This window comes from Schistocerca nitens, chromosome 1 (assembly GCF_023898315.1).
Source record: "Schistocerca nitens isolate TAMUIC-IGC-003100 chromosome 1, iqSchNite1.1, whole genome shotgun sequence".
Classification (NCBI taxonomy): Eukaryota; Metazoa; Arthropoda; class Insecta; order Orthoptera; family Acrididae; genus Schistocerca; species Schistocerca nitens.
The window spans coordinates 250,608,808-250,634,397 of NC_064614.1; the positions used below are offsets into that span (position 1 = coordinate 250,608,808).

The 25,590-nt window shown below is 44.6% G+C and overlaps 1 protein-coding gene across 15 annotated transcripts in view; it reads left to right on the forward strand.

Moving 5' to 3' along the window:
- Positions 1 to 25,590, forward strand: part of LOC126247140 (synaptopodin-2) — a 420,967-nt gene that overhangs the window by 77,720 nt on the left and 317,657 nt on the right. For 8 of the 15 annotated variants that reach the window (XM_049948459.1, XM_049948460.1, XM_049948461.1 and 5 more), the window contains exon 2: positions 11,052 to 11,113. The exons of the other annotated variants lie outside the window; for them this stretch is intronic. Coding sequence is in view for 2 of the 8 variants with exons in the window: in XM_049948453.1 (XP_049804410.1) it covers positions 11,052 to 11,113 (62 nt within the window). In the remaining 6 variants the exon portion in view is untranslated. The remainder of the gene's footprint in view (positions 1 to 11,051; positions 11,114 to 25,590) is intronic. 15 annotated transcript variants of the gene reach the window in all.

Below are 25,590 nucleotides of genomic sequence, written 5' to 3' on the forward strand. Positions count from 1 at the left end.
CTGAACGAAGGGTTTCCATTTGATAAATAATTCAGTTTAACAAGAAAATGCAAATCACACATCAAACTACGTCCATACCATTACCAAGTCTTGATGAGAATTGAGATCCTTAGTTCCACGTGAGCCTGAACACTGCAAGGTTACCATGAAATCGCGATACGTTTCCTATCAAGTACGGGTAGGCAGGGCACCAACGTAGGCCTTCCACTTGATCATCCTCGCGTCATTCTGAAATATCTCTTTCGTCGCTCGCTGGACACTGTGACGCCTGCCTGTGAATGCGGATGATTCAGTTGAAATGATAGTGGTCAGAGCCACTACGGAGATTTACTCGTTCGCTATGCTGTCTGTGAGAGAGGAGTAGGATTAAAATCCCCATCTGACTACCCCTTTTCAGGTCTCTTGTCGCTTCCCCAAATCATTCTAGGCGCATTCCCAGATCGTGCTTCCAAAATGTCATGCCCAATTCCTTCTCCCATTCTTGTACATTTGTAGTTAGCCGGCCGCCTTTACTGATCTTGATGTCGATAGACAGTGAAATTTCAACCTTCCTTCCTGCTGCTAAATGGCACCGATGTTAATGTGCGTGCAGTCCTAATGCAGAAACACATGATTGCCTACAAATCGAACCTAGCGATTCCCGCTTACCGTGGTAGAATAAGTTTCACCAGAGGGCTAAAGTCGCGAAAGTTTGCCCGTGCCAATACTGAGTACCTGTATTCTTTACAGCGTCCTACAGCCAGCTAGGTGCTTTGTGACTCGGGGTCCTATACTCTCAGTGACCTTCGGTAACATAGCAACAACTAGCGCAGTGATTCACCTAACCAGACTAAGTTTCTAGCTTAAAATACGATCGCCAGTTTCACGCACGAAAAGGAAGATGCTGGTTTCGAAGCATGCTACACCCGAAAGCATATTGGCGTCTATGTTCCGCTGCCATTAGCGCACTGATCTAGGCGTCAAATATCTCTTACATCTCACTTTCGATGTGCGTTTAACGCGACATCAAGCCGCTCCCATGAAAGCACACGGATGTTCGTCAGACTTCGGTGGAAAGAGATAATTGCAGCGCTGTCCATGATGGTACATGATTCCTCTGAGAATGTACTTTCATTGTTAAATTGCAGTATTACTTTGGCCATGGTATGAGGCTAAGACCTTGCCCCTGCAGAAGTCCCTCATCCTAATTGAGACAATTCTCTTTGTGATCCCATAAACACGTCAGGTAACACTTCTGGAGCACGAAACACTATGCATTTTATGCTCTTACATGCGATGCTAGCACCACTTGACAATATTCATATTACTGTCACAAAACTCTCGGCACTTTATTGTATACACTAAGCTCTAAGACTAATCTTATTATTTACTGCGTGCAGTATTTCCAGAGGCTATAAATACTCTATTCAGATTTCAAGAAAGCTTTCTGACTAAAGCCATACCTCCATATACAGTACAAACAGCTAGTATATTACGGAAGGAGTATGAACCAAGTGCAAGAGGAAATCGGACCTTAGGATAATGTTGCCAGTTTATCGTATGCATATGGCGGTACGTCGACAAATTCATACAACTAGTGGACCATCGGTTATTTCACGAGAAATCCTGCTAAAATTCTGGTACCTATTACTATTAGGTGTTGCAGTTCTCGTAATTCCACTCAGGAAGGTAAGCTCCTCGGACAAAATGTTACACACACCACTAAAAGAGCACATTGTTCTCCTTGGAGAGCTTTAGATGGTGTCAAACTGGGCCAGCCAGCGTGGCCGAGCGGTTCTAGGCGCTACAGTTTGGAACCGCGCGACCGCTACGGTCGCAGGTTCGAATCCTGCCTCGGGCATGGATGTGTGTGATGTCCTTAGGTTAGTTAGGTTTAAGTAGTTCTAAGTTCTAGGGGACTGATGACCTCAGACGTTAAGTCCCATAGTGCTCAGAGCCATTTGAACCATTTTTTGGTGTCAAACTGGTCCCAAGCTGTCAGGAGTATGGAATCAGCGCCTTTGGATGGGACGACGTGGATGTGACAGAATGGCAGAGTACGCCTATCGTGTTTGGAAGTGCCCAGGACCACTGAATGAATGTTAATCAATTTGATGGTGTATCAAAGCGGGCTGTCAAACATGTCTACGAGGAATAGTACACCGCTCGCACCCAATTAAGCGGTCTAAGGCTTCATCCTGTCAGTCGTTGACCAGTATGGTGTGGCAGTAGAAGACAGCATAAGGAAAGCTGATGTTTTAAATATCGCGTTTAAGAAATCGTTTGCGCAGGAGAACAGTACAAACATACCGCTGTTCGACCAGTGCACAGACTCTCGAATATACGACGCACTAATGGGCAATCCTGGCGTAGAGAAACAATTCAAAGAATTGAAAACAAGTAAGTCTCTAGGTATGGTTGAAAGCCCAGTTCGGTTTTACAAAGAGTACTCTATGGCACTGGCTCCTTACTTGCCCACATTTATCGCAAATCTGTCGCCCTGCGCAAAGTTCCAAGCCACTGGTAAAAAGCTCAGGTGACTACTGTATATAGGAAGGGTAAAAGAACAGATCCGCAAAATTACAGACCAATATATTTAACATGGGTTTGCTACAATATTCTTGAATATATTTTGAGTCTGAATGTAATAAATTTCCTTGAGACGGAAAAGCTTCTGTCCACGAATCAACATGATTTTTGAAAGTGTCGCGCGTGTGAAACTCGGCGTGCCCTTTCCTTACACGATGTACTGCGAACTATGGATGAAGGGCAACAGGAGACGCCATATTTCCAGATTTCCGGAAAACCATTTGACACGATGGCCCACTGCACACTGTTAACGGAGAGGTACGAGCATTCAGAATAGGTTCCCAGGTAACTGAGTGGCCCGAAGACTTCTTAATTAATAGAGCCGATTACGTTGTCCTTGACAGGGAGTGTGCATCACAGACAAGGGTATCTTCAGGAGTGTCCCAGGGAAATGAGACAGGACCACCATTATTTCCTGTACTCATAACTGATCTGGTGGACAGTGTGGGCAGCAATGTGCGGTTGTTTGCTGAAGATACCGTGGTGCACGGGAAGGTGTCGATGTTCAGTGACTGTAGAAGGATACAAGATCATTTAGACAAGATTTCTAGTTGGTGTGATGAATGGAAGCTAGCTCTAAATGTAGAAAAATGTAATTTAATGAGAAGAGTATGAAAAACAAACCCATAATATTCGAATACAGCGTTAGTAGTGTCCTGCTTGACACAGTCACGTCGTTTAAATATCTGGACGTGGCGTTGCTAAGCGATATGAAATGAAACAAGCATGTGAAGATTGTGCCAGGGAAGGCGATTTGTCGACTTCGGTTTATTGGGAAACTTCTAGGAAAGTGTGGTTCATTTGTAAATATTGACCTATTCTTGAGTACTGCTCGAGAGTACCGGATCCATGGAGGAGAAGGAGGAGATTTAGTGTTTAACGTCCCGTCGACATCGACGTCATTGCCCTTCCGAAGGAACCACCCCGGCATTTGCCTTAAGCTATTTAGGGAAATCACAGAAAACTTAAATCTGGAGGACAGGACGCGGGTTTGCACCGTCGTCCTCCCGAATGCGAGACCAGTGCGCTAACCACTGCGCCACCTCGCTTTCGGATACGCACCGGATCGGATTAATGGAAGACATCGAAGCAGTTCAGAGGTGGACTGTTGGATTTGTTACCGGTAGCTTCGAACAAGCAAGTATTACGGAGATGCTTCAGGAATTAAAATGGGAACCCTGGAGAGAAGACGACGATCTTTTCGAGGAACAGTATTGAGAAAAGTTAGAGAACTGGCATTTGAAGCCGAATGCAGAACGATTATGCTGCCGCAACGTACATTTCACGTAAGGATCACGAAGATAATACGAGAAATTACGGCCCTACGGAGGCATGTAGACAATCGTTTTTCCCTCACTCTATTTGCGAGTGGAACACTGTAAGGAAATGACGAGTAGTGGTACAGGACACCATCCGCCACGCACCGAATGTTATCTTTGGCAAGATGTACAAAGATGTAGATGTAGAAGTATCACGGTGTAAGGACGATATTCGTAAAAGAACCCTAACCAGCAGCGGCCAGAGGTGAGTATCACGCCCTGTCAATGGCAATCGGTTTCACTCCCGACTAGAATTCGCTGCTGTCAGCGAATGCAGGTCCACCTCAACTATTTTCCGACTTAAAACAGCGAAGGGAAGTGGACAACTGGAGTCAGATGCCACCCAAAAGGCCATAGCTCACAGCGGCACGTGAATGGAACGTCTTTAAAAGGCCAAACAACACAGTGGTCGAGTAGAGTTGTGTACAGTCGTCCGACAGGTCACGATTTTGCTTCTTTTTTTAAATTATGCAAGGAATAGAGTGAGATTATGGGCCAATGAGGCGATAAACCTGCGGTGTGTGGAGGGTGTAATTCAAGCCAGAGGCTGTGTGTAATGTTTGGGGGGGGGGGGGGGTGTTTTTGGTATGGTGACTTGGACCCATTAATACTGATTAACATGAACACGAGCAAGGATGTTTGTTTTTCCATCCTCGGTGACCACTTTTTGCCCTTTACTGTACATCTTTTTGATGAGTATGCTGTAGATACTTCCGTCTTCCAAGATCACAACAGCTTGTTCACAGGATTAACGCATACGATCCCGGTTTGACGAAGACTCAGGCACTCCTTGTTTTTCCTGGCTAAATCAACTGAACGTAATCCCACAGAAGATGTCTGGGACTATTTGGAACGGCGGCTGAAGCGTAGCAGTCAACATCCCCACGTTTTGTAGGAGTACGAGATGTGATCATCCGTAAGTAGCTTCAGCCCCTTAGCATGATCTCCCTAGGATTGATTACTTTGTTGTTGGGCATATATATAAGTACAAAAACCACGCACACAATTTTTATATTATCTTGTTTGCTGTGCACTAACTATTATCCCCATAGAAAAAAATGAACAGGACCCAGGACCATTCGGTGGGAAATTTAAGTTAGTTAAATTTTGTACTGGATTACGTTTTTTACTGGAGGCCACAGTTTTCGACTCATTAAAAAAAATCTCGTTCGAAGGAACTTTTGTACGTTTTTCTTGAACAATTCGAAAACTACGGTCTCTAGCGAAAACGTATCCCAGTACAAAATGCAACTACATTAAATCTCCTACAAAAAGGCCTTGTTCATAATTTTTGTAGGACTAATAGTTTGCGTGTAGCTAGCGAGAGACTATGAAAATTTTATGCATGATATCTGAAGGTGTTGCGGGTTACATAAAAGCCATCGGTAGGTGCAATTGTATCGCCCTGTACAAGCGGCATTCGCTGCGTTACTTCCTTTAAATGAACAACACGTCTTGCCGACTATTGCGCTTCAGAAGCAGCAGTGGCAGCAGCCAACACACCAATGCAAGTCAGCGACGCTGCGCTTCCTGGGGCGTCAATCGTCTCGTCTGGCATCAAAGTGTGTGAGGCTGCGAGCAGTTGGAGCCCGTCACATGTAAACACTCAAAGCTTTCATCCGTCCGCTCTGTGGCAACCGGTTTCAGGCACCCGTTGGACGCACGTTTTGTGTCTGCCTCTCTCGCCAGTCTCGAAATAAGCACAAATCGCTTTCTTCTTTGAACGCGGATGCAGTACAGCTGGCATTTTATCGTATTGCTTGATCCATTTGTAAAGGGCCAAACACAAAGCACAGCGCTGTTCGGACACATCGGGCACGTAGTGTTAAAGACGCCACACTGTCTTACGTTTCCATCATAATGTTGTCGGATTTGATTCGTATTGTCAAAGAAAAAAAATTTCAGAGGTCATCTTAATTGAAACAGTACGCTCCAGAATTAGTTCTCCTACTACAGCCTGAAACACTTTAACAACTCATCTGCTGAAAAAAGAGAAGCCTTATGCAGAATGAAGTGCACCTCGTAGTCAACGGATGTTACGTTTCTCGCACAAACGTGATAAAATATTTGCTTCTGTCCCTTTCTTTTCGATATGAATGCTGAAACACTTCCAGTAGTAAATTAATAGTGGGGTACCTGATAGCGTCGAATATTAGGGTAAATACTGAACGAAGCATTCTCATCCTCATTCTAGCGGCATAATATCGCGGTTACGTTCCACATATCGTCAAAAACTGAGCTGCCTTTCTTTCAGTTTTGTCGATGTCCTCCGTCAATCCTACTGAGTAAGAATCCCATACCGTACAGCAATACTCCACAGGAGACGGACAAGCATAGTGTAGGTAATCTCATTAGCAAATATAGGGCATTTTCTGAGTGAGAATGTTCTGCATACTTGTCGTATCTCACTCTAACAGAGTTTGCGCCGGACGTTCTCAGGGGAATTGATACTCAGGAGAAGCCGCACATTCGTAATTTGTAAACCACATTGAGGTCGAAATGTAACACTATATCTCCATGATATCTGAATGAGCTCGAAAAAAGTGTCCCAGAAAAATTCAGTTTGTGCATTGGCGTCCATAGCGAGCATACTCCTAACAGACTTGTTGGCAGGATTAAGAACCCTAGAAACGGTCTGATTTGTCTCATCTGATATCAGGTTTGACGCGTTGGGTCCCAGTATAGTCGTGTGTCTAAGCCACTGGGCTACCCAAATAATGTCCCCCGGACATTGGATGGCTGAGAAGATTAAAGCGATTGGAGCGACCCTCCACCAGTTCTCCCTGTTGGTTATCGTGTGTGTAAGTCAGTAGCTCAAAAGGCTGCAGCATGGGTAGTGGCAGGAGCTGAGAAACAGCCCTGTGCCTCTCCCCTCTCGCAAGCCTTTTGCTACTCATTGCCAGAATCCTGTCACTCAAATGTTCAAATGTGTGTGAAATATTATGAGACTTAACAGCTAAGGTCATCAGCCCCTAAGCTTACACACTACTTAACTGAATTATTCTAATGACAAACACACACACCCATGCCCGAGGGAGGACTCGAACCTCCGCCGGGACCAGCCGTACAGTCCATGACTGCAGCGCCCTAGACCGCTCGGCTAATCCCGCGCGGCCAATCCTGTCACGTCTGCATTTCCGTGCTTCGTGGCTGTTTTCCGTTCCGTTCTCCCTTCTCTCGCCGTGTGCAATGATTGCGGTGATTGAGTGCTGAGAAGGATTAAGTGCCTTTGGTACCAGCTCAACCCTCAGAATCACAAGAGACATACGAAATAAACGGACATAGCTTTATTAGAGATAAATCGGAAAATGAAACTGACAGTGTCTTTGTGGGATTTGAAAAACAAACTGGAAAACTGCACTGTTGCTGCCAATGGCACACAGGTGACTGTACTCTCTTGGTCGCGCATCGTGCGTGTAAGTACATAAATATGCGTCTACATGGTGTGATGAATGGCAGGTTATTCTAAAGGTAAAAAAATGTAAATGTCGTGTGACTAGGGCCTCCGTCGGGTAGACCGTTCGACGGGTGCAAGTCTTTCGATTTGACGCCACTTAGGTGACTTGCGCGTCGATGGGGATGAAATGATGATGATTAGTACAACACAACACCCAGTCCCCGAGCGGAGAAAATCTCCGACCCAGCCCCGAATCGAACCCGGGCCCTTAGGATTAACATTCTGTCTCGCTGAGCACTCAGCTACCGGGGGCGGACTGTTCTAAAGATAGAACATTGTGATAATGCAGATGAGTAGGAAAACCTGTTCCATAATGTTCCAATACAGCATTAGTAGTGCGCTACATGACGGAGTCCAGTCGTTTAAATATCTAGGCGTAACGTCGCGAAGCGATATGAAATGGAACGGGCACGTCAGATTGATACCACTGAAGGCGACGGTCGACTTCGGTTTATTGCGAGAATTTTAAGAAAGTGTGCTTCATCTATAAAGGAGACCGCGTATAGAACACTAGTGCGACCCATTCTTGAATACTGCTCGAGTATTTGAGGTTAAAGGAAGACATCGAAGCAATTCAGAGCCGTGTTGCAAGATTTGTTACCAGTAGGTTCAATCCACATGCGAGTATTACAGAGATGCTTCATGAAACTCAAATAGGAATCGAGGAGGGAAGACGACGATGTTTGGTTTGTGGGGCGCTCAACTGTGCGGTCATCAGCGCCCGTACAAAGTTCCAGTTTTCACGCAGTCCAGTTTTTTCACAATCCAATCTAACCACTCTGACGAATGATGAAGGCAATGACGAAATGATGAGGACGACACAAGTATCCAGTCCCTGGCTGAGAAAATCCCCAACCCGGCCAGGAATCGAACCCTGGACCCCGTGATCCAGAGGCAGCAACGCTAGCCACTAGACCACGAGCTGCGGACTGGAGGGGAGACGACGGGCTTTCCGTGGAACACAACTGAGAAAAATTTAGAGAAACGGTATTTGAAGCTGACAGCAAATTTATTCTACTGTCGCGTAAGGACGACATCACGAAGATAAGAAAAGTCAGCGCTCACACAGACAAATATAGGCCGTAATTTTTCCCTCGCTCTGTTGCAAATGGAACAGGAAAGGAACTGACTGTACCGGCACAAGTTACCCTCCACCACGCACCAACGGTGGCTTGCGGAGTATGTATGTAGATGCAGATAACTAGTTGCAATATCAAATTTCTTTTCCAGGATTCCAATAATAATGACAATAAAAAGAACTATAAAAATGTTTGGTATTCAGAATTTTTTTAAGTTCCTCCCAGACGGCAAACAAAAGGTTTAAATATGAGGTATGTCCAGAATTTTCCCGGTTTCTGGTAATCCCCTTCACACAGAATGCTCAACGTGAAAAGCATGTCATCTTAGGAAAATAGTGACGTGACAATGACTCACTTTAAGATATGAACAGCTTTTTTCGTTTTCGTGCAAAATGAGACAACACTGTGTAATTAGTTGATCGTGATTCAAAATGAATGAATTTCTTAACTGTCTGTCACGTTTGCGGTGCGACGGCAAGTAAACTTGAAAATAACATTAAATCAAAATTAATGCAGCAACAAAAAATCTTGCCGGCCGAAGTGGCCGTGCGGTTAAAGGCGCTGCAGTCTGGAACCGCAAGACCGCTACGGTCGCAGGTTCGAATCCTGCCTCGGGCATGGATGTTTGTGATGTCCTTAGGTTAGTTAGGTTTAACTAGTTCTAAGTTCTAGGGGACTAATGACCTCAGCAGTTGAGTCCCATAGTGCTCAGAGCCATTTGAACAAAAAATCTTAGGTTCATTACAATCCTTTTCATTAAAAACATGGAAGGACATGAAACATTATACTTGCGACAAAGAACTGATGGCAGTAGGGCCTACTCTCTGTTACGTGCTTGCGATGAAACAGAAACTTGAGAACAGTCTGCCCAACGATGTCTCCAATGATATTATGTCCGACAAATAGGTTTAGAGGAGTTCAGGGTAATATTTTTTTATTATTGTACGATACTGTAGCTTTCGCTTTTGTTGTTGTCCTGTCTTGCACCTTGCAGAAGAATTCTGCAGTATGATACAGATTAATTAGGCACATTTGCTACACTATGTGATCAAAAGTATTCGGACATACCCTTAGCCTTGATGACAGATTCCACTCTCGCAAGTATACGTTCAATCACGTCTGGAAGATTTCTTGGGGAATGGCAGCCCGTTCTTCACGGAGTGCTGCACTGCGGAGAGGTATCGATGTCGGTCGCTGAGGCCTGACACGAAGTTGGCGTTCCAAAACATCCCAGAGGTATTCTATAGGATTCAGGTCAGGGCTCTGTGCAGGCCAGTCCATTACAAGGAGGTTATTGTCGTGTAACCGCTCCGCCACAGGCCGTGCATTATGAACAGGTGCTCGATCGTGTTTAAAGAGGCAATCGCCATTCCCGAATTGCTCTTCAACAGTGGGAAGCAAGAAGGTGCTTAAAGTATCAATGTAGGCCTGTGCTGTGATAGTGCCACGCAAAACAACAAGGGGTGCAAGCCCCTCCATGAGAAACACGACCACACCATAACACCACCGCCTCCGAATTTTAGTGCTGGCACTACACACGCTGGCAGATGACGTTCACCGGGCATTCGCCATACCCACACCCTGCCATCGGATCGCACATTGTGCACCGCAATTCGTCACTCCACACAACATTTTTCCATTGTTTAATCGGCCAACGTTTACGCTCCTTACACCAAGCGAGCCGTCGTTTGGCATTTACCGGCGTGATGTGTGGATTATGAGCACCCGCTCAGCCATGAAATCCAAGTTTTCTCACCTCCCGCCTAACTGTCATAATACTTGCAGTGGATCATGATGCAGTTTGGAATTCCTGTGTGATGGTCTGGATAGATGTCTGCCTATTACACATTACGACTCTCTTTAACTGTTGACGGTCTCTTGTCAGTCAACAGACGAGGTCGACCTGTACCCTTTTCCGCTGTATGTGTCCTTTCACGTTTCCACTTCACTATCACATCAGAAAAAGTGGACCTAGGGATGTTTACAAGCGTGGAAATCTCGCGTAAAGACGTATGACACAAGTGACACCCAATCAGCTGACCACGTTCGAAATATGTGAGTTCCGCGGAGTGCCCCATTCTACTCTCTCACAATGTCTAATGACTACTGAGGTCGCTGATATTGAGTACCTGGCAGTAGGTGGCAGCACAATGCACCTAATATGAAAAAAGTATGTTTTTGGGGTCGTCCGGATACTTTTGTTCACATAGTGTACATATTCATGACTTGTTTTGATATACAAGTCAGTTCTCATGTTAACAAAAAATCACAGCACAGTGTATGCTTATTTCTCAGCAGTTGTCAAACAGTGTAAATCGATAGCCGCAGATAGACTGCAAAAAAAACTTTCTATGATAAAACTGGAAGAGAGCTTAATTACTACGTCAACAATGTATAAATGAATCGGCCTTGTGTAGTGTATGTGAGGTAAAGAAGTGCCACACTTTCTCTCCTTCACGTTCCTAGTCCAGATTTACGTGTGTGTGTTTTCTCTTCCTTATGCCTGTCCATCGTCAGCTACAACTCTCTCCCATTTCCGTGTGTGCAAGCGGCGTGAGTGTTGGCGAGCGGCGTGTGCTCTGCTGGTAAGACGAGGAGTGACGGCCGCCGTGTGCTTGCGTGTTGCAGGCCGTGCTGCAGCTTCGGACCCAGACGCCCCCTGAGCACCTCCAGCAACGCCCCACAACAAGGTAACAGACTCCAGAAAATGCCGTTATTACTACTTTACGCCTCTCGCAAGTGTGAAATCAACCTAATAGCGTGACCCCTGTCTACAAGTCTTGACAACAGCTACAGTTCGCTTGGGAGGAATATTTTTTTTGTTTTGTTTAGGGCGCTCAACTACTAAGGTCATTAGCGCCCAGTCACAAACGTTAGTGCACTAATAGCGTAGAAAAACGCAAGGGGGCAACGACAGAAATTACGTACAAAGACGCAGATAAGGAAAATAAAAGAGTTAGATCTTTTTGGACAAGTCCGTCAGTGTAATAAAACTAAGGACACGAGCAGCTGCTCGAGCGCCATCAGCGAAAAGTTCCTATAAGGCAGACGGCAGACACAGGACAACACGAGAGTGAATAAAACGGGGATAGGACAATAAACATGGTGCACCGTCAATGGATGACCACAGGGGTACTGCGGGGTGGGGTCACCGGACAACAGGTAGCTAAATCGGCAATGCCCAATCCTCAACCTGGCCAAAATGACCTCCTCTCGCCGGGAGGGATCGGTTTGATGGCCCTAAGCTTATTTTCATTGAGAGAGGACCAAGCCTCATGCCACAATGAGGAAACACGCCGACAAAGAACCCCACTAACATCAGTTGATGGGACACAAAAGGAAGCTGTCCGAGGCAGGAGGACAGCAGCCTTGGCTGCAGCATCAGCAGCTTCGTTCCCAGGCACACCAACGTGGCCAGGAATCCACAAAAAAATTACGCGACCGCCGGTATCAGCTAGCGACTGAAGGGACAGTTGAATTCGTTGCACGAGAGGGTGGTCCGAATACGGGACACGGAGACTCTGCATGGCGCTCAAAGAATCAGAGCAGATGGCATAGCGAGAATGACGATGGCGGCGGATATACTGAACAGCCTGATAGAGAGCAAAAAGCTCAGCTGTAAAGCTTGAACACTGGTCAAGGAGCCGGTATTGAAAGGCATCATCTACAACGACAAAGGCACATCCGACGGCAGCAGTAGTCTTGGAGCCGTCTGTGTAAATAAAGACGTTATTAGCGAGCCTCGAACGAAGTTCGACAAACCCCGAGCGGTAGATCGAAACCGCGGTCCTCTCCTTTGGGAGCGAGCTGAGTTCGAGGTGAACGCGAACCTGAGCCTGGAGCCAAGGTGGCGTCGGGCTCTCACCCACTCGAAAAGTCTTAGGGAGGGTAAAATCAAGTTGCTGAATCAGGCGACAAAAGCGAACACCAGGAGGTAACAGGGCAGAAACATACAGCCCGCATTGGCGGTCGAGAGAGTCGTCAAAGAAGGAGAAATATGACGAGTGGTCGGGCACTGACATCTGTCGGCAGGCGTACCGACAAAGCAACATATCGCGCCGGTAGTTTAGCGGTAATTCGGCAGCTTCGGCATACAGACTCTCAACAGGGCTGGTGTAGAATGCTCCAGTCGCCAGACGTAATCCCCGATGGTGGATAGAGTTTAGACGGCGTAAGATGGACGGCCGGGCAGAATGTGTCAGAGAAGCAGGAAACAATAGTGCGGAATGTACAGTTGTTAATTAAATTTCACGTTTAAGAAATTGTTTACGCACGAGGACCGTAAAACGTACCGTCGTTTGACCGTCGCACGGACTCCCGTAAAGAGAACATACACTTATTAATATGCTTCCCTGGCGCAGACAAGCAACTGAAAGAATTGAAAACAAGTAAGTTGCCACGTCCGGATGGTATCTCAGTTCTGTTCTACAAAGAGCAGTCTGCAATACTGGTCCCTTACGTAGTTTATATCTATCGCGAATCTCTCGCTCAGTGCAAAGTCCCAAGTGACTCGAAAAAATATGCAGCTGCCTCCTTTATATAAGAAGGTTAAAAGAACGGACCCACAGAGTTACAGACGAATATCCCCGACGTCGGTTTGCTGAAAAATTTTGAACATATTCTCAATTCGGATACAGCAAATTTCCTTGAGAAGGAAAAGCTTCTGTCCACAAATCAGCAAGGACTTGCTCGTGCGATTACTCTGTGCCGTTTTCTCGTGTGATGGAGGGCAACAGGCAAATTCCATATCCCTCGATTCACACAGCGCCCCACTGCAGACAATTAACGAAGATACGAACATACGGTAAGGTTCCCATACACGTGACTGATTCAAAGATATATTTAGTAATACAACTAAGTACGTTGTACTCAATGTTTCTCCTACTATCTAAATAGTTCATTAGATTTTTTTGAAGGAGGGTTCTTGGTCCTGACAGTAAATATCAGTTTTGGTCAAATTCCCATTAAAAAGTAAAAACTTATATTTGACTAAAAATGAATTTTCCATTCGAAATAAAGAAAAAGAACGCTACAAATTTTCACAAAATCTTATTATTTGTCTGCCATTTCTGTGAAATAACAAGAGAAAGGAAGTTGTGCAAAAGTTATAAATTAAAAACTTAGCATTTCGTTCATAGTTTTTAATGAAAATAGAAAGTAATTGATATGCTGTCAGTGTGTACGTAATACGACTTTATTTTCTTGTAACCCTTGGAAACAGACAATTTAACATGATCATAACGGCCAAGTAGTCGTACTATCCTCGATTACAAAGCAATTTTTTTAGCAGAGTATCAGTTAGAGAATACTGATGAATTTTTTGTAGTATCCAAGTCCACATCACTTCTTGAGCAAAGCAGCGATGCTGAACAGATTATGTTTGCTTTTATTTACCTATTTTACTTGGTATTTTGATTCTGTGCGACTCGAGACATATACTGCAAAAGTCGGAGGAAATCTTACAATTTTTCAAATTTTCTTCGATCTCTAGACTTATTGCTGGAAATAAATACTATCAAAAACAGAAAATCGGTTTTTTCTGAAACCGGTTATTTTCAGCAGATTTTAAAGTCAGGTAGAACTGGAGATGGAAAAACTGGTATAATCGAAAACCGGTTGTTTCAGCGATAATCGCCATCGCTATGTGGTGCGAATTCTGTGTTGAGCATTGTCGGATGCGCAGTTGTTGCGCCTCTTTCTGCTGCCGCGACAAGGGAAACTGCAGCATAGGTCGCCGTGCTGAATAAATATTAAGTGGAGTGCCTTCACTCCCAAACTTGCATGGGGACCATTCAAAAGATCTACTGTCACCTCTGCTTTGGTTAGTATCTAGAAAGAATTTCGCTGAAAATGCAGCAAAAGCAGCGATTTTATTTTCGCCTGGCTTGTTAACCATTTGTAGTTTTCAGAGAAGTGTCACGAGTCGCGAATTTTATGTGAAACCTACATTTCTCTTGTTGCCGTGTTAAAATTTGGTTCCTTTTCCAAAATACAGACGAGTTTACACAATGTCACCTCACTAACATGTTGTGCAGATGCCACAGAGAGAGAATTTAGAAAGTGTGGTTTATTGAGTTTATTCAGTGACATAATTAGGAAAAGTAAAGTCAGTTGCTTATGAAGAAGAACATCCTTGGTAGAAAAATAAACGTCTAATGTCTTCAGTTATGTCATTCCAAGACCCGCAGAATTTCTCGTTTCGCCAGCTACCAATGGCCCTTAAAAATTACGTTCTTTCATCCAAAAAGTCTGTAGTTAGTGGAATAAAATTGAAGATAATGAGGTTTTTGCATAATAACCATACGGCAAAATACTCTCCTATTTGCGAGCTATCATTTTCCAAAATTTCACTTCGATATCTCAGACCATTTATGAAATATGAGGAATATAAATATTTCATTCTAGCTTTATCGCTGGCGCGCGTGCTCGCAAATGATTGTGCTACATCAGATCAGTTTTCTAGGTATTGGTGACAGATAGAGACCTCCATTCCAGTCTAAAGAAAAATTCAATATGTTAGCTGAATTTCATATGCGGTAACATATTATGTAATATACACCAAACGCAAGATCATAGTGACCCCTATTTTTCATTGGAAACTTTTTCGAATTTCACGCAATGTCTCACTTAAATCCAAATATCACGAAATAAAGGGATTTATGTGAAATCGTTTAAGAAAGACTGCAGCGTATGCGTTTCGATTCTGTCATCGTGGCGGATCGAAAACGGCCGAAAGTGGGTAAACAATGTAGGCCTCCCCTTCGAACAAAAGAATGAAATCGCCCAGTGCTTTGGACGAAAATTGATCACTGGGCATCGGCCAGCGTATACTGTGCTGTATCCGTGTGAATACCTGTCTTGCTGCCAACGAGCCCATTTCCAGACGCAAGACACATGACATGGCAGTACGATCCCGTACAGCGAGTATACATCTGTCATCTAGGGCGTTACTAACGCGTGGCTGTTGAGAGCTTGTGTGGTGTTGAGTAAGGCCCTCCTGGATCCATCGATTCCATTTCACATGTTTTAATATCCCGACCAACGCAATGTCGAGGAACAATAAACCGCAATCTTGACAGGCTACGATTCTGCCGCTGTTGGTGCCCGACACTGGTAGACATTTGTTTTTCTTACATGAAGTATAACAAGGTCTCCTCGCAAACGACTAAGGTTCACAGGCGATATCCGTGAAAAATGAAAACACCGTAATCTGTTCTTGTATACGGAATGTAGATGAACTCACTCCTACCAAATATTTGCGACTGCGGTTTTTTTAATCATTAGCTTATCCAGTCATGGGAAACACATTAAGCCAAATTGAAGTTTGTTACGCCGCGTTCATCGTGTTGCAGTTTTAACGGCCAGTAGTTTACTACCGTTACCACTCGGGCAGGGTGGCCAAATACCGTGGATCCCGTCCAGGATGTTTGTCGCGTAATTACGGTCCGTCTCAGCGATTTTTCGTGGGTATCAAATTTAGGATTTTTGCCAGTTGGAACTGACGTGTAATTGCTCTCGAACTTTGATCAAGCCAAAAATTCATAGTTTTAGCACGGGACATCTAAAAATTGCCAGATTGGTACATATTGCTCGTAGTGTAATGTCCATCTATAAATTGACCGACAAAGGCCATACCTTAGTTGTCCGTCAACTCGATATTATCTTCCAGTTTCAAGACGCCCTCACACTGCCAACAGTCCGATTTGTCTCTCGAGTCATGAGCTTAAGAGTTGTTCGGGTCGACCGAGCAGCGAAGCTATCTACGGGTGCATTGCGAGGTGTCAGCTGTGCGTAACTTCTCAACATTGAGGCATCCCTAAGCAGCTGATTACGAAGGCTTCATTCGGGGGTGGGGTCCAGAATAGCGAAAGTCATAAAATGTGAACAGTAGCTGTGCGTTATAAAACGTAAACTTCCACGTCCGGTATTATCACGCTTATTAAAATACTAGCTCTTCAAACGCGGTTTCGCCCGCGTAAGAGTGTATCGCATAAATCTCATTCTCTACTGTTTTACACCATACGACACCGGAGAGGTCGTTACATTTATCTGTGGTATTCAGCCGTGTAGTGTGATCCTTTCCATCTATATCCGTGCTCCACAAGACACCTAACGGTATGTGGCGAAAGGTGCTTTTTGAACAACAACTGATGCCCCTTCCCTGTTCCATACACGAATGGCGAGTGGGAAGAAAGATTGTCGGAAACCCTCTGCATCAGCTGTAATTTCTCGAATTTTCTCGATGAGGTCATTTAGGGAGACGTATGTGGGAGGAAGTAGTATGTTGTCCGACTCTTGGCTCAAATGGTTCAAATGGCTATGAGCACTATGGGACTTAACTGCTGAGGTCATCAGTCCCCCAGAACTCAGAACTACTTAAACCTAACTAACCTAAGGATATCACACACATCTATGCCCGAGGCAGGATTCGGACCTTCGACCGTAGCGGTCGCGCGGTTCCAGACTGTAGCGCCTACAACCGCTCGGCCACGCCTTTCCGACTCTTCCCGGTGCATACTCTTTCGGAGTTACAACAGTAAACCACTTCGTGATGCGCAACGCTTCTCTTCTAGCGACTGCAACTAGAGTTTGTTGAGCATCTCTGTAATGCTCTCGCGCCGGCTGAACGATCCTGTCACGAAATGTACTGCTGTTCGTCGGAACTTCTCTGTCTCTTCTAGTATTCATACGTGGTAAAGGTCCCAAAGTGATGAGCAATACTCAAGAATCGGCAAGCACCTGTTTTGTAAGCCACGTCTGTAGTGGCTCAGTTACATTTCCTTAATATTATTCCTATGAACCTCTGTATAGCATTTGCTTTTGTTACTATGTATTTTATGTGGTCATTCCACTTAAAACCCTCCGGATTGTTTCTCCTTGATATATTCCTCTGGATACTCTTTTAAGCAACTTGTTATCAATGTAGTTGTACAGAAGTGAATTTCTTTCCCTATGTATGCTCAATATATTATATTTATTTACGTTCAGGGTCAACTGCCATAGCCTGCACCAATACTCTGCGGTCCTTTTGCAAATCACTACAGTCTTCTGACGTTGTTACCTTCTTGCAGACAACCATCATCTGCGAATAAACCCATGAATCTGTCAGCTTTTTCTACTAGATCATTTTTACATAATGCAACCGGTTACGCTCCTATCACACTCCCTTGGGTACTGTTCAAAATTACCTTTACATTTGCCGATTTTGTTACGTTAAGAGCGACGTGTTGAGTTCTATCGGCTAGGAAGTCTTAAATCCAGTCGCAAACCTGGTCCGATACTCCACAAGCTTGTATTTTTTTTTCACTAAACATCAGTGCGGAACGGTATCAAAGGCCTTCTTGAAGTCGAGGACACGAAATCAGCCTGACCGGCGTTTTCTACGGTGCTATGGATCTGAGGGAGCTGAGAGTCGCAAGATCTCTATTTGTGGAATCCATGTGCATTTTTATAGAGGAGATTTTCGTTCTCGAATAACTTCATAGTTCTTGAGCATTAAACATGTTCCCTAATTCCACAACATAGTAGCGTCAGCGATATAGGTCTATAATAATGTGCATCGGTCATACGATCCTTCTTGAAAACGGGAATGACTTGCGCTTTTTTCCAGTAACCAGGCAACGTTCGCTGCTCCAGCAAACTACGATAAACTGCTGCTAGTAGAGAGGCAGGTTCTTTCGAATAATCTCTGTAGAAACTTACAGGTATCTCATCTGGTCCTGATGCCTTTCCGCTCCTAAGCGATTGTAGTTACTCTTATACTCCGCAGATATCTGTCACTTCGATGTTCGTACGACGATTGAACAGAGGAACTGTATTACGATCTGTCATGCTGAAATAACTTCGGAAGACCGAGTTCAGCACTTCGGGCTTCCGTTTCCCTGAGTGACTGAGCAGATGATTTAGTTCCGCCTATTGATTCTAAGTAAGGCCGAAACCTCTTAGGGTTTTTCATCACATAGGTTGGCAAAATTTTATTTTCAGTTACTAAACGCTTCTCTCATTACCCTCCTTACGCTCATTTTCACTTCGTTAAGTTCTTATTTGTCAGCTAGGTTTTGACTTCTCTTGAATCTGTGACGAAGCTCTCTTTGTACATGCAGTAGTTTTCTAACATGGTTATTTAACCACAGAGGGTCTTTTCTTAAGACCTATCTCGGAAGATACTTGTCTAGAGTATACTGAACGATGCTTTTGAATTTTTTTCCATTTTTTCTCCACATTTTCGTCCTCACAGTTAATCTCGGAAATGTCTTAGGTCCGAAACACGTTGACAAAATTGCTGACTCGCTACGTCTACATCTGTATCATACTCTGCAAATAGCTGTGAAGTAGATGTCAAAGGGTACGTCCCACGTTACTAGTTATCAGAGCTTTTTCCCGTTCCATTCACATACATAGCACATAACATGTTCGATAAGTCTACAACAGATTGACGTGCTGTACTTAGCCTGATCCAGTCCTCATAGTCCTGAGGGAGAAATATGTAAGAGGTTGTCTGCTCATGTTCAGAAAAAACAGAACACCTTGAACGACTAGAGATAGGACGTTCATGTTCACAGGACATGTACATTAGTATGTTCTGCAGAAATGATCAGCATTTCAGTCACCTCGGTTCAGCATGTGTCCTGTTGCCTACTAGGCACAGGGTTCACCATGGATGGCATCGACGCTTATAAAGCGCGAATGGCGTCCTGTGGTGTAGCCTCGAAGCCGCATTCACGTGGTTTCAAAGTTCACCTGTGGTGGTTGGTATTGGGTCACAGCGCTACACCCGTCGTTTCACCATATCCCACACATTTTCGATTGGCAACAAGTCTGGTGATCTGGCGGGTCAGGGCAAAAGGCTGACATGCTGTGACACCAAAAAGACACGTCTTTGTGCAGCAATATCTGGTTGTGCGTTGTCGTGCTGAAAAATGGTGTCTGGGGTGTTGTGCAGAAAGGGTATGGCTACAGGCTACAGGATGTCATTCATGTGGGTCACACTGGTCACAACGTCCTGGACATGCACCAAGTGTGATTTGTGGTTTTACCAAACAGCACCTCACACCATAAGGCCTTGAGTTGTCGCTGTACGTCTTTTTAGAATGCAGTCAGTGATACTGCTACCCTCTCTGCGGCGAAACAAAAAGCGGCCATTGTTTTCAAACAAACAGAACCTGGATTCACCCGAAAACATTATCTGATGTTATTCCTGTCCCCAGTGACGTTGTTCCATATACCATTGCCATCTAGCATGTTTCTGCACATTCGACAAAGGTTGTAGACGCAGACAGAAGCGGACGACGCGCACGACGGACGCAGATCTGTCCTGCAATGCCATTCGGATGAGGAGTCGATCTTCTCGGGGGGGGGGGGGGGGGGGGGGGCTGTCGGTCTGAGTGGTGCGACTTGACCGATCTCGTTGTTTTCTACGACTTGATCCATATGGCCGTGTTCTACGGCCTTCCGTGAATCATTCTGCACACACCCGTTGCACTGCCGAAACACTTCGTCCCACACTAGCAGCAATTTTCCGGAAAAATCTATGATATTCTCTCATGCCAATAACGCGCCCTTTTTAAGATTCACTGATTTTACGGTACCCATAGTACATAAGTCTACGAGGCACCCTGCACGTCTGCTCAAGTCAGACTGATCCATTACCTTCAGTTTATAGCGACAACGAGAGCCGCTGGCACATTTTACTGGAAGATAGTGTTCCGCCGCGTGCCGGAATGGTTCAAACGGTAATTATTTCTGCAGAACATACTAATGAACATTTCCTCTAGTCGTTCAAGGTGTTCTGTTTTACCTGAACATGAGTTTGCATATTCCTAGAGTCATCATTTAAAGCCTGTTTTCGAAATTTTGTTAGTAGACTTTGTCGGGACAGTGTCCGTCTACCTTCAAGAGTCTGCCAGTCCAGTTCTTAGAACGTCTCTGTGACAGTCCCCCGCGGATCAAACAAACCTGTGACCATTCGTGTTGCCCTTCTCTGTATACGTTCAGTAAACCCTGCTAGTCCTGTTTGGTACGGGTCCATCATCCTTGGCCAGATTTCTAGGTTTGGTGCACTAAGCACTTGTAAGCAATCGCCTTTGTAGACTAACTGCATTTACCTGTTCATTCTCGCGCCCTGGTTGACACAATGAGCAGCACACGTAAAAGACAAATTGCACTTCACGCTTTTAATACGTTCCAATTCAACAAGATACAGGAAATAAATACCAACAGATCGTTTCAGAATATTTTCACTTCTCACCTCCTTCTCATCCCCGTCCCTAGGGGTAGTAGGAGTATCTTACACAGTACTATTACGCAAAAAAAAGACTCACGTATGTACCATATTTGGTTCAAATTTCTCCAGGTGTCTCTGAGTTACGCTTTTATGTCACCCCTTTTCACCCTCCTCACCCAACCTCAGCCGTAGGGGTACCAGAGGGACTTACTGTCATTTTTTTGGAGGTTGAAAGTCTTTGTAGTTTATACCCTCATCACCATCTCCAGACACACACACGCGTAGGGGCGCAACGTCATCAGGACCGTCGCCAATGAGCCTAAGCCTTTTGTGGCTCACCTTGCGTAAAGGGCAGTCAGATGAAAACGAGACAGGTGGAAAAAAGTAATCGTCAAACTGTTAAAACATTTATCCCACTGTGAGACAAGACGGTCAATACCACAATATGTTTCAAATGGCTCTGAGCACTATGGGACTTAACATCTGAGGTCATCAGTCCTCTAGAACTTAGAACTACTTAAACCTAACTAACCTAAGGACATCACACACCTCCATGCCCGAGGCAGGATTCGAACCTGCGACCGTAGCGGTCGTGCGGTTCCAGACTGAAGCGCCTAGAACCGCTCTGCCACATCGGCCGGCCCGGTCAGTACCTTCATGGAAAAAATGTTTACGTTTGTCTACGGAACTATGATTTTACCCAGGCGTGCACCTCTTCGTCCGAAGCAAATCGACGACCGAGAACGTCTTTTTTCAGCGCTCCAAAAAGTGTAAACCGCACGGGGAGGGATCGAAACTGTCTGGAGATGTGCAAGGGCTTCCAAGCGAAACTTCTGTAAAACTTCTACGGGCCAACATGCTGCCAAGGTTGCTTCAACTACGCTGCAGAAGTTTCGCTGGGAAGCTCTTACCCTTTACAATCCCGACCTCTCCCCATGCGATTTCCTTTCCTTTTTTTTTTTTTCTTCAGCCCTGAGGATTTGTTTCGGACGAAGAGGTGCATGCCTGGGTACAGTAGGCAACGGCGAACATTTCTTGGAGAAACCTACTTGCGGAGGTCATCATCAAAGGGGAATTGTAACGCCTATGCAGGTCCGCTAGTGACGGAAGTAAATTTACGTTTTCTGCGCTCCTGCGCAGAGGCTTAACGTCACATGGTTTGAAAATTAAAGAGCAATTTGGGTGTTGTCGGTTTCTGGTGTCCACTATATTGTTATCACTCTACGGTTGAAGACTGATACACAAGTTTTTTCAGCATCGGAATCCAGATACCATTCAGTTTCACACACTCCTCCTTCTGATTAAAATTATCGGCCTATTTAAAAATATACAATCGTTTCTCTGGGTAGCCTATCTCAGTATTGATCGACCCATTTCTCCTCTTCTACAGTTTCCCTTGTGCTCTTTTAGTCGGTCTTCCAACATTCTTTCTGTAGTATCCTCTCACTCGTCTTCTCTTCTTCGTCTTACTCGTGTTCGTTTAGTCGAATGTCTACCGTTATTTTCGTGGTAGCAGCTTACTCCTCTCCACAATACCCGGTATTCTGCAAATTCCTTCTTTCTCCAGCGGTTTGGGACTTTAAGTGTTCCTGTATCTTTCGGATGGATTTGTAAAACAACGGCGATATTTCGTTCCTTCAAGATTCCCCCTACGCGGTCAGTAACATCTTTAACGATCCCTAGGAGAGACTTTGATTTCGCAGACGATTATATATCACTATCTTTACGTGTCGGTCTTAACGCTCTTTTTTATTTCCGCCGAGGATTACTCGTTCCTAAGCAATATGATGGTGAAATATTTCAATGCTGCGTCAAGCAGCCCCAGTTGACAAAAGTTCCTCGTTCTACCCTCTATCGCTTTTGTTAACATTGTGCTCTGCCGTGGATGGTGATTTGAATATCGTCGTAGGTACCTGTTCGTGTGTGTGGGTTTTGTGTATAACGCCTGGCCCAAACTATTATATCCAGAAAATGCAATCTCCCATCGACGTCCTCCTCCATGGTGAATTGAATCTTCCGATTAATCGTGCTGAGGTGTTCATGAATACGACCTAGTTCCTCTGTGTCATGTCTTCTCAAAAATGTATCGTCCATATAACGAAACAAGATGTTCGTTTTCTTCTTTTATTTAGTGGAGGAAGTAAAGAACAGATCACAACTTTTGGAGGCGCTAGTCTTCAAGGAAGAAGATGATAACTTGGGTAAAGTCAATCATATTAAGTTCCGGCATAAAGTTGCTTAGAAGCTCTGCGAGTATAAGGTAAATTGTGAGCACTGGCTATACACTGTGTAATAGGTCGCTTAATGACAATCGTTCCCTTGCTTCTAAAAAAAAATTATATTGCCGTAGTATTCGAGCTTAGTCCATTCTCATAACGTCAAACAAAATGCCTTCATACATAGTGCAGTGTCACATGTACACAGGGTGAATCACCTGAAACTTGCTCCTCAAATATTGAGGAAATGAAAAGCGCTATTGACGTGCGGTTTTCACAGAACGGATTGATAGCCAGGGGCTCGTATTTTTAACCAATACTTAGAAAGCGTATTTTCCGTGAAAACATATACTTTTTTTTAATTGGAACAGTGCCTACTGATATTAACAAATTAAAAGTAGGTTAAATTAGAATGTCAGTAGTGTTTGTTGCAGGACTCTGGTGATAGTCGCTTATATCGTATTTTGAAAAGTTCCCACAGTGAAACTTGTACAATACCTGTGGTAGCACACACTAAGGAGTAATACAAGTCCGTACACTAGTTACTTGGATTCTGAACAGTAACGAGACAATTGACTGTCATAGGTTGTGTTCAAAATGACCACCGGCAGCGGCAGTACACGGTTCCGCGCTTCCAGTTTGGTACGGGACGACTGCTGCACACGTGCTAGCATTTCAGCGGAGATGTCCAAACAGGCTGCAGTAATACGTCGTTGCGTATCATTGAGTGCACTTGGTATGTATTGGCAGACAGCGTCTTTAAGCTTTCCCCACAGAAAAAAAGACTGCAGCAGACAAATCCAGGGATAGGGACGGCCAAGGTCCTCTGCGTCCAGTCCAGCGATCTGCAAACAATTCGTGAAGGCAGGCCGCAATACTTCGTGCACTGTGGGATGGATGGCCATCGTGTTGGTACCACAGGTTCCGCCTAGTCTTCAGAGGAACGTCTTCTAGCATTAGTGGAAGGTGGTCTGTTGAGAGGCTGCGATACTTGTGCGTATCCAGTGTTCCGTCTATGAAAAACGGAAATATGAGCTGATGGTTCACTGTCCCACACAACATATTTACATTCCATAGAAGCTGAGATTCCACCTGACAAAGCTAACTAGGATTGTCAAGAGACCAAAAGTGGATATTTCGGCGGTTTACCTGGCCATGATTGGTAACAGTGGCCTCATCACTGAACAAGAGCCGCGCTTTATTAGCCGAGCGGTCTGAGGCGCTACAGTCATGGACTGTGCGGATGGTCTCGGCGGAGGTTCGAGTACTCCCTCGGGCATGAGTGTGTATGTTTGTCCTTAGGATAATTTAGGTTAAGTAGTCTGTAAGCTTAGGGACTGATGACCTTAGCAGTCAAGTCCCATAAGATTTCACACACATTTGAACATTTTGAACTAAACAAGATACGTGATACATTTGGAGTATCATGTCTTAATCCCCATGTACAGAAGTTAACGGAGTCTCATAATCAGTTCCATGCAGCATTCAATGTACCAACTGCAATAGCTGCAATAACATTACAGGGTGTTTATAAATGAATATCTGGGCTTTAACGCTTTATAATATTTATTATATTAAACTCACAGTTATAAAATGATATGTTAAATGAAAGAGCAACTCAAACATTTTTACCAAGAACCTTACAAATGTTAAATGCGAGCACCATTTGTCACACGGCACACATCAAGTCCATAGCCGAGTTCTTCCCAAACGTTGATAAGTGTGTCTTCAGTGATTGTAGCAACAGCTAATTTAGGGAGGTCTATTGGTAGCGGAGGCATGTACACGCGATCCTCGATGAATCCCCAAAGGAAAAATCGCATGGTGTTAGGTCGGCTGAACGTGGAGGCCATGCAAAGCAAGCCCTGTCATTGAGCCCCTTGCGGCCTATCCAGCGCTTGGGTACTGTGAAGTTCAACCAATCGCGTACTTCGCTATGACAGTGCACACACTGAACATTTATAAGGTTCTTGGTAAAACTGTTTGAGTTGTTCTTTCATTTGACATATCATTTATAACTGCAAGTTTAATGTAATAAATATTATAAAGCGTTAAACCCCCGATATTCATTTATAAAAACCCTGTACTTTCTCCATCTTCTGTCGACACTTGTTGCCTTGTGTTAGGTTGTTAGGCGCTCAGTCCGGAACCGCACGACTGCTACGGTCGCAGGTTCGAATCCTGCCTCGGGCATGGATGTGTGTGATGTCCGTAGGTTAGTTAGGTTTAAGTAGTTCTAAGTTCTAGGGGACTGATGACCTCAGAAGTTGAGTCCCATAGTGCTCAGAGCCATTTGAACCTACACTCTCCATACGCCATGAGCATGTCCGCTTTTTCTCGTAAATCCCGTCGTCCACTCACGACTTACTGCTTGGACTGTCACGCTCCAACTGACTAGTAAGATGCAACGCACCCAAGGAACACACAAACACACTGTAACCAAACATAACAATGTTGTAGCTATCAACGAAGCACTCTTAATGGCACAAATAGGTGTCGGTGTAGAAACTTTTCAAAGTACGATAATCTCGTAAATGACTTGCACTAGATTGCGGCAACAAATACCATTGACATTCTAATTAGCCCTACCTTTTGTTCGTTATTGTCAATAGGCTTTGTTCCATTTACAAAGGACATGTTTGGACAAAAACTACACTTTCTAAGTATTTTTTCAATCTGGTTATTTGCTAACAATACGAACCCCTTACTACCAATACACGAGGGTCAG